Genomic DNA, 10,116 nt, shown 5'->3' with positions numbered 1-10,116 from the left:
CTGTCAAGCTGGCTCTCAGGCCTCAGCAGCTTCCCCCTTGCTCCCCACCCTCCCAGCACACCGCACTTCTCCCCGAGCAAGCGGGCTTTCTCCACGTGCCAGGTCCTTCCACCCATCCCTGGAGGGGGAACGCAGACTCCCTTCTGGCTTACCTGGAACCTCCCCCAGCTGCCCTACAGCTCCAACCTTTCTCGGGATGTCACTGCTCCCCACCCACGGCCTCTGAAGAATTCGCACTTATGTCTTTCCAACAAAGACCTATTTTATAACTATTTGCAAGGGTTCTCTCCCTCATATTTTCTTGTTTGCTTTAACCCTGGCATTGCATCTGCAACCGAGTACATACCCTATGCTAGTACTGTGGACACGTGTATTGTGAATGAATGGATAGATGGATGGATGGATGGATGCATAAGTGGAAAAAAGAAGGAAGCGAGATGGCCGTAGGAAGATGCTCTTCTCAGAACGAGGCTTCCGAGAGGGACTAACTTCGTGTTTAGAGCTTCAAGGGAAATAATTCGTATCTGATGACACCAAGTCAGTGATATGTGCCCAGCTGAGGGGAACCTGCCTCCCTAACCTGCGGTTAAAGGATTGCGGGTGGACGGTTCAGTAGATCTTCTGTTGACTGTAAACAGTCAACCCAGGTAAGGAAACTCCCTCTGCAGAGTTCTGCTGGCTCAGTTCAACACCAAACAAAACTGACAGAACACAGCTATTTCTATCTTCAGTAGGACTAGTTAATGCCATTAGCAATTAAGATAAAAAGACAAAATCCTGTCTTTATGGACTAATAACTGAAACCTGCTTCACAAGACCACCCACGGCTGCAGAGAAAATGGTTTTTAAAATTCAAGTCTTCTGGAGAGGCTAATTTGAAAGCAGCCATAAATCACACTAATTCCAATGCCACTGCTGGTTTAGGGACAGACAGGACCCTGATCTGCTTGATCTCTACAGGAGAAACCCTGTGACCTCCCTCTGGCAGAAATGTGACCTAACGGCCGTTACTGCGCACTGCTGACTTGATTCTAATTACGTGACTAGAATCACATACCGGGTCATACTGAAATTTCTTAGACATTATAGAAGGTTTTGGAAATTCTCAGGCTTTTGCTTAGTTTCAAGATGACTGAATGATAAATTTAAGCTGCAGGTACATAGCTCGTTGGGTGTCAAATACTTTTTAAGAAAATCAGACGTTAAACGGAGTACCTCCTCAGGTTAAACGGAGACAAATAGACAGAGAATGACAAGTAGTCAACTGCCAAGAGACTTTCAGAATAGTGGTAATAATGAAAATAAGTTGTTTATGTGATTATAGGGTATTTTAGCCCCCCTGTTAGAATCTTGCAAGCTCTAAGTTACTTTTTTCAGAGAGGATGGTACCCACACGCCCAGCCAGACTGCACACACATGGGACAAGTATACTTGAGCCAAGGAGCTGGGGTGTGCGTGGTGTGGAAGGAGGAAAGAATCTAATGTTCTCCCTTCAGGGAATTCATAGTGTCATTTAACACCACAGACTGACTGAGCGAATACGGTGCACTTTAAAATAACTCAGTTTTTTTCCAGGAAGTTTAAAGTCCTCTCTCAGAATCTAATAATAGCTTTAAAAGCTTTACTGGGGGGAAGGAAGGTCAAAAGGTGGGAAGGAAAGAAGAAACTCTTCCAGGGACCCGTGTTGCTCTGTGGGAGTCAGTCCACTCCTCTGCAGAACACCCTACTGACCGCCGGAGAGGATGAACATCAAACCTCCCCACCTTTCGTTCTTTCCCTCTTTACGTCATAAAATGAAGGAGGAAAAAGAAGAGGTGATAATAAAATCTTGATGCCAAAGCTTCTCAATGAACTCAGAGCACTCCTCAGCAGCTTGACAGGCGTGAGAAATAGAACCAGCTAACTGCAAAGGATTTCAAATCCCCCTCGTGACATTTGAAGGGCCGGAGGGTTCAACCGGAAGGACCAGAACTTAGCAAGGTCCCCACCTGGAGAGCCAGGGAGGAAGACGCGTCAGTATTCCCATCACCAATCATTTCTGTGCTGCACATGTCAATACGAATACCGGATAACGATTTTATTCACGTATGAAAAAGGGTATTACAAAACTATTTGTATAAGAAAAAGAAAATTTACAAATTTATAAATTCCAGTATGCAAAATAGTAACGATGAACTCTAAATCGATTCGAGCTGGCGACCTGCAAGCAGGGACGGACTCTTGTCCTTTTCTTTTCAATTTTTTTTTTTTTTTAAACTAGCACTGACAATAGAGCTTCACTAGGTAATAGCAACATTAACATGTTATCTAAAGTAGAAAAATCTATATTTGAAAAATATATTCCATATACACAAAATGAGAAAACCCATGCCTTTCCATGGTCATTCCCCAAATCCTTGTCTCATTCTTGTTGGTGGGTTTCTGCAACTTTCGAAGTCACACCAATTCTCACTCCTAGACCCGACGATGATTTCCTGGTGCCTGTACCTTAGCAGCCAAGTTCCTGTAAGCGTTGTAGAGCACTCAACCCCGGAAAATGCAGATTGGGCTTTCCCTCTCAAGGGTTTATACAGAGTATAGAATCTAACATTATTGGATGTTTCTGCAGTAGGCGGTGGTAAAACGTCTTTATCTTGATAAAACAGCCTGGGATTTTTCCAGAGCAATATCAGATGAAATCGACTTTCAACCCGAAGTGTTTCCTTACTGATCCGAAGTGATGTTTTAGGGTTTGGGGCCACAGTCTCATGCCTGTCCATCTAGCTTTCTCCGGCAAGTATTTGTCTTTGAAGTTGAAGAGAGTTTCTACATGTGGAAAATATATTTAGGCCACCAGAAGGAGCACAACTCTGACTGACTTTGATCATCCCTCTGTCAAAACAAAACGATCAGATTGCAAACAATGGCATACACATATGTGAATTACAGTGAAGCCACTCGAGGAAACTCTAGTGTGCGTTTTCATAGACATCTTGTGGTCAAATCCTAAATATTTTCCTAAAGGCAGCTCTCATAAGAGCTGGCAAGTTATCCAAGTTGAAAAACCGTTGGTTAACGCTAAGAAGGGAAAAGAAAAGAGGGCACGAGACAGACAGAAAAGATTGTGGGTCACCCTGAGATTACACTAATTTCTTGTTTTGGTTCAGGTAACTGCGGTCCTGAGGAGAACTGAGCCCAGCAAGCTAATCCACACATGTCAGAGCCTAAGACTGACAATAGGGGAGAGAAACTGGTCCCGCCACGAGGAAGGGGGCTCAGTAGATTTGCCTCATGTCTTACAGAGAGAGAAAAGCATAGTCTAATAAATGAGAAGAGAAAAATGGCCTAAGAAAGACAGAATTTTTCCACGTTCAGTTTAATGTTAGGTAAAAGGCACTGATCTGGGTGGCAGTGGGGGAGGGATTGTGAAACCAAGTTTTTTAGTGACTCCAACAAGGTCATGTTTGATTTCTTTTTTAAGTGCAAATGTGACAGAGCTAATAGTAATCAGTCAGAAGACAAAGGCCAGAGCTGATCATGGAGGTTCAAGAAGGAAAAAGATAAATCCTGCTCCGGTAGTCCTCTCCAGGACACCAAGACTAAGAACAAATGAGCCATCCCCATGTTCGTGACTGAGCTGGGTTCGTGTCTGTCTTAGCTGTAGAGAAAGTTCTAGTGCGTAAATACTAGGATGGGACACCTGAGACCCCGCTTAAATCCAGCATCACTGGCTAGGGTAGGAGAGAACTGTGCTAAGGAAGCGGGCACCATGGGAGCGCCACTTGGTCAGACCCCATAAAGGCAGTGATGAGCTGTTCACCTATAGGCCTCCTACAAATAGGGCGTTTTCTTCTCCTACTAGTCTGTAGTGTCTCCTAGGATGACTCCTGTGTTGCATTTCAGTAGGAGGGGAACCAGACAGGGGGTACTTTCTGAAGCCCTTAGTATAAGATGCGATGCATGAAAGCAAAGAGAAAAACATACTCACAGGTAGAGAGAACAGGGGGGTGGTCGTCAGATGGCAGGGGGTGAGGGGGAGGTGGAGGAAAAGAAAGCATTATCTTTATAAATCATCACTCTTCTCTAAGAGAGAATTCTGGATCTTCTAAGCTCAGTCACAGGGACAGAAGTAGCAAATGCTTCCATGTCAACTGATTTTCACAGAAATATGTTAATCATTGTATACAAGTCTCTAGGATACGTGTGCTAAGTGGTTTTGAATGCAGGGTGGTGGGGTAGGGGGCTCTTTCACCACCACTCCCTCAGCTCGGGCCCCTCTCCCTACTAGCTTCAGCAGGGGTTCACGAATCAGTGACTAAGGTTACAAGTGCTGATTCTGGAAAAGACTTGCTATCCTCTTACTCCTAGTTCCTAGATGTTAACTTCAACTAACAAAGCCCTGACTGAGGCAGTCAGCATCAAGTCAACTCTAATTGCCTGAGCTAATCAGATGATGAAAAAGTGAGCTTCACCAAATACAAAAACACTTATTTTTGAACCACTCTACAGAAACAACTAAAGTAGCTGTTTGGACACTGACTTTTAGTAAGCTAATCGGCTATACGAAATTATTTCTGGAAAGAAAGTGTAAATGAAAACCTATACTCTGGGTCTTCAGTTTGGTAAAACCACATTCACCATGAAAATAAGCATGAGTGCATTTCTGTTTCTTGTTATATGCTCATAATCTCGTAGGCTGCAAACTCGAGCCATCAGCCTTTGAAGTTACGCTTTGTGGCATAGAAGCTTCTTGTTTAGGAAAAATGCAGAGTATCGTGAGTGCCTGGAGTCTTTTCTTGTTATTCCTTGAGGTTTCAGCTTACAGCTGGTCTGGCTCAGAAGCAACTGGTTGAAAGGCTTAAAATGCCATCAGTTTGGTTCAGATTTATTTTTTTCCCCCAGAAGCCATGCAGGGTCCAGACGGGGCTCAGTCCGTAAGCCTAAGTGGAGGGGTGAGTGCACACTGGGTTCCATCCATTTTCTTCTACTGTAGAAAGAAGCAAGTCCTTTAAGCTTCCTAAAACAGCAACAGAAAGGAAAGCTTGAAAAACAAGACCTTACACATGAAAGCTACTGGGCTAACATTGTTAAAAATTATTGTAAATAACTTTTACTAGTAGCACACATGACTTGAATAACTTGAACATCATTAATGATGTTTGAATATCCAGGTACGTATGTACTCCAAGAATAAAATAAAGATTTTATAACAATTCACTATCACTCAGTATTTGCAAATGACACTGCAGAGACAATAATGTGTGTCCCACAGGAAAAAAACAAATGTATTAACGAATGATTCTTTTGCTCATTTTGACCCCATTCAAACACTTAAAGCTTGTTTCTATGTTGCACTCTTTTGAAGCATTTATAGGTAAAGCTGTTAGGATCCTTTTGGTCCCTTCTTTGAAAGGACAAAGATGATTAGTGAATAGTGACACTCTCATTCTTTGTATTTAAAACTTCTGCTAACCCACTGGAGAAAGTTTAGAGATGGTTTAGAAATGATTTCCCTCCTGATCTTCCTGGAAGGCTCACACTCTCCGTAGGGCAAATATCCTCGGCGCAGTGGTGTCCTTCAATCTGTCCCTTATCACAGAAGGGCAACGACCTGACTTCTGAAAACATCAGCCAAAGGCACATTACTGTGAGTAAATAAACCTTCATTTTAAGCAGTAATCTTTCATTCACTTATTTACCACTAATCTGACATTGGTGACATATCTGGTAAGTTTACAGGAAAAGATTTTTTTTCCCTAGGTAGATGAAGAGAGTCTAGAAATAGAAGCTTCTGAAAGAACTCTCAATAATCTAAAATAGTTTCATCAAATATGTTGATCAGTTGGTATGACCATGATTATCACATTAACACGACTGTGGGAGAAAAATGGCACTCATTTTGCCAACATGGAAAGAAACAGAGATTTGAAAAGACTGAGCAACTAGGACCCAGGTCATCTAATTTCTTTCCTACCATTCTTTCTACTATTTCATGTTGACATTTCCAATGATGGCTAAAAACATCACCAAAAAGAACCTTTTCTGTAAGTAAACAGACTGGTCTCATTCTCCCAAGTACCTTAGTGAATGATGTCCCAAATATCTTAGTTCTCTTGCTTTCTGGGGAGGTGTGTATAGGGGAAATTTGATTAGAACTGAGTCATTCAGACTAAACAAAGTTCTCACACCTCTTTTATCCTGCACCATAACTATCATCATCAGATTCTGTGTGGTCTCAAACCACCCACAAGAAAACGACAGTGTAAAAATACAGTTTCTGGAAACAAACGCCTCGTTCATTAGCAATGTGACCCTGTAAGACAAAAGTGCCATTGTGCATTTTGCAATATAGATGTGTATCAGATGTGTATCAGATCATCACACTGCACACCTTAGCTCACACAATGGCAAATGTCGATTGTTATCTCAATAAAGTTGGATAGAAGGCGGAAATTAAGGTTAAAAAACTGAAAATATGAGTGAATGACTAGGTAGGATTTTCAAGTTCCTTTGAAAATAAGTAGAAATAAATCACTAAAGGGGGAGGGCACTATAATGGCTCAAGCTGCCCTTATGCATTTCTCAAACAGAAGTGTTGTGCTTTCCTGAATTATGAATGAGCACACAGACCAAGCTAACTGAACACAAACTCAAGGAGCCGAAAGTCCTTTGGTTCATAATACCAAGCTGCTGAAAGCAAATTATTTGTGAGAAGTAAGTATGTTTCCTACATTGGAGAAGCAACCTGTTAAGAGGAAGTCTGAATTGCCTTTTGGAATTTAACATTTTGAAAAAAAAAAAAAAAATAGAACTGTTGAGCTACCTACTTGGCCAACCCTTGAAACAAAGAAGAGAATCAATCTCCCAAAGATGTACAATTGTATTTCTCCTACTTGTTTCAAAGATTAAGGTTCCCTCACTAAATATCACACACTCAGTAAAGGCAACCAAAGACACAGTGCTTTTCAGAACCTGGATAAGATTATCTCAAAATAGGCTCATGATATTATTTGTTGTTTTTAACTATAGGGGGAAACTGAAATGATTCATTTTTTTAAAAATTCCTTTCCTGAATTCAGAATGCCTCATTTATATTTACCAAATTACCTGATAATTATAAGACAACACATCTCAGAAAGTTATTAAACCTTTCCCTAATACATTACATTGTGTAACTTGAATGTAACATTTTCTCATTCATTTTACATGATTCTAACTTTCTTTCATAATAACCTGAGTTGAAAGTATCTTTATGTAGATCATGATTACCTTGACAACTGTCTTTGACAAGAAGTTAATGCTGTTACATATAGCAATCTTCTACACTAAACGATTTTACATTCATACAGCTGTAATAATGACGCTTCTTCCCATGCCCACCTCACCAACAACACAAACAGAAAAAGGTAGAAAATGAATTGGTTCTGATATGACTTGGCATTGAGAAGTTTCACTCCTTAGTCATAGAATTTACATCACGAACCTGGGGATGAGCTACACAATTAAGAGGAGGGGTGATTCTACTTGCTGACGGTACTCTGCAAAGCTGTAGGTAGTCACTGGAAACACAATTCCAGCTACTCTAACATTTGTGTACGTAGGACAAGTTTCTGACCAAAACCAATTGACTTGGTATCAAAGAAACTTCCGCATCTTGTAATGAAACTGTCTCAGATTGAATTTTAAGAGTCTCCCAAGACTTGTGTTTTAGAGTACTTGGCAAGGCATCTGACTGGGAAGTTGGGGTCGGCTGCTGAAGGGACAGGATCTTTCTGCATCCTGTTCTCTGCCTCTTTCACTGTTCTCAGGGCCTGTTACCTCCTCCTCCAGGCAGCTGCACGTGGCACTTGGTCCTCAAGGCTTGTGGGCCATGGTATGTTCTTGACAACTACACACAACTCAGCTAACTCTTATCTTTTCTTAGTCTTATCGTGGAAGTTATAAAAATTACGGGATGGCTCAAAAGAACAAGGTCAGTAAAGACTCATTCTTCACTACAGAGGTATGTATTTTACATTGTATTTTATTAAAGATTTTATTTATTTATTTGGAGGAAAGAGAGAGAGAGAACAAACATGAGTGGGGGGACAGGCAGAAGCAGAGGGAGGAGCAGACTCCCTGCTGACTTGGGCCTGGATTCCAGGACCCTGAGATTATGATCTAAGCCGAAGGCAGACGCTTTTCCGAAGAAGCCACCCAGGCACCCCTGTGTTTTACATTTCAAATGCCTTAGTTGTTTGCTTGTCTTCCCTTATATCTTCTTCATTTATTTTATTTTGAGAAAAATGAAATTATTTTTCTCCAAAGCCAACAAATGCCTTCTGCATAGCATTCCCTGTAAATTTTCTAAATTTTGCATTTCAGAGAAAAAGTTTTGCAGATTTCGATCAACCTATAACCTACGTGCTATTCTTGAAAGGCACACTTCTCCATTCACACCTCGACTTCAGACTGCATCTGACATCATGAGACCAGGATACAGGACCTCATGGGAAATCGAGTCCCCTCTCGAAAGCAGACGCAGCACGGGCCAGAGCGCCTCCCCAGGACCTGGGGCTCCTGAGCTGGTTTGCTCACGAGCAGTGAGAGCAAGGCTGGGTGTGCAGGTGGGACCTTCTGGCACCTGGAAGCCTCACTTTTGCTGTGACTCGGCCCTTTTATACTAAAGGCTGGTCATTTTTTCCCCAAAGAATGTATTCCAACGTATATGTTCTTATAGTAGGGAGATGCTTGTAGACATTAGGTCAAATTCAGGACCAGCCACATCCTCACAAGAAGGGGAAAGCAGGGTTAGTGCCCAGGCTTCCCTGATGCTTCTCTGCCTCTGGCCTTGTAGCATGCTTGAAAGCCCCAGCTCCCTGTAGCAACCATCTCCTTGCAAATCTGATTTTAAACCCTTCTTTCCAGAAGGTACTTCTGCAGTATGTGGACCTGGATCACAACCAACAATCAATTTCCAACAACACTGGTCAGTTTTGAAAACAACAGGAACAGAGAGGGAAAAGAGATCTAAACTTTGGGAGATCTAAACTGCCATTAGCTTGATGGTGAATGAAGTGCATGTAAGTTTCGGGCAGAAACCATCATTGGGTGGAAAACGAAGGTGAGGAACTGTTTACAAGATGTTCTTGTGACTCTCTCTCTCAGTCAGCAACGGGGCTAGGGGGTGCTGTGCTAATACTTGGATTTACAAGGAGTAAAAGAAAGCAGCTGCTCATTATAAACTTCAGAGTACCTGTTAGTTACAGGGGGAAAAAAAGACTCTTGAAATTTAATTTACAATATATTCTCCATACATATAAGAAAAAGAAGTTATGGACAATGGAAAAAACCTTCTCATCAGGTCCTCCCACATTCTCTGGTGAGAGGAGTTCCAGTCCCCTGGGTCTGCCATGAGTCAGTGCTGTGTCCTTCTTGAGGGTAGTCACTGACTTACCTGGAGGGACGTCGGCGTGGTCAGGCTGACAATGTCACCATTCTCCTGACACAGTTGGCTTCTGGCGGTCAGTGTATCCTGAGTCAGCACTGGCTCCGTCAGTGAGTGGTTACGTCTAGAGGAACCAGCAGCTTCTGTACAGTTTTCAGAATGAATTGGAACAGCTCCAGCAACCAAATCCTGACTACTGTTGGAATCCAAGGAGGAAGAGCTTTCGTTTTCTGGATTGAGAGAATGAGTATCTTCTCCAGTGAGTTCAGGATAAGAATCACAAAGAGAGATGTCGTCGCCACACACGGGATTTTGCATCAGAGGCCAGGCGTCTGAAAACTCGCCACAGATGGACCTTGAAAGGGACCCGAAGAATGTGGGCATGGTCTCCCCCACTGGACCTGGGTGTCTGAACACACATTCAAAAGACGCTCAAGTCATCTACGGGGAGGAAAAACACCACTACAAAGCCATACCCTCTCTGCTTTTAAATTTTCTAGATGAAACAGCAATGGATTACATCTGAATTCTAGTGCTTCCTTTGTTATAAACTTGCTTCCATACAGTATGTTTAATTATTCTGCTTACTTTCAAACTGAATTTGTGTACCTACTTCTAACCAATGTAGTTATACGTATAACTCAATGTCTAAAACAGGCAGTTTCCTGGGTCTTAACTGAGTTTCTTCATAGCTCTGTGAAAATTCTGTG

At 42.1% G+C, this 10,116-nt stretch overlaps 1 protein-coding gene across 3 annotated transcripts in view; it reads right to left on the bottom strand.

Moving 5' to 3' along the window:
• Positions 1 to 2,052: 2,052 nt before the first annotated feature.
• Positions 2,053 to 10,116, bottom strand: part of TNFRSF19 (TNF receptor superfamily member 19) — a 90,774-nt gene continuing 82,710 nt past the window's right edge. For all 3 annotated transcript variants that reach the window (XM_004774350.3, XM_004774349.3, XM_004774351.3), the window contains 2 exons: positions 9,416 to 9,815; positions 2,053 to 4,996 (listed from right to left, as the gene is read on the bottom strand). In XM_004774350.3, the coding sequence (XP_004774407.1) occupies positions 4,988 to 4,996; positions 9,416 to 9,815 (409 nt within the window). In that variant the 3' untranslated portion in view covers positions 2,053 to 4,987. The remainder of the gene's footprint in view (positions 4,997 to 9,415; positions 9,816 to 10,116) is intronic.

Source organism: Mustela putorius, unplaced genomic scaffold, assembly GCF_011764305.1.
Source record: "Mustela putorius furo isolate JIRA1106 unplaced genomic scaffold, ASM1176430v1.1 tig00004035_pilon_pilon_pilon, whole genome shotgun sequence".
NCBI classification, from domain to species: domain Eukaryota; kingdom Metazoa; phylum Chordata; class Mammalia; order Carnivora; family Mustelidae; genus Mustela; species Mustela putorius.
This window is presented reverse-complemented; position numbering and strand designations above follow the sequence as displayed.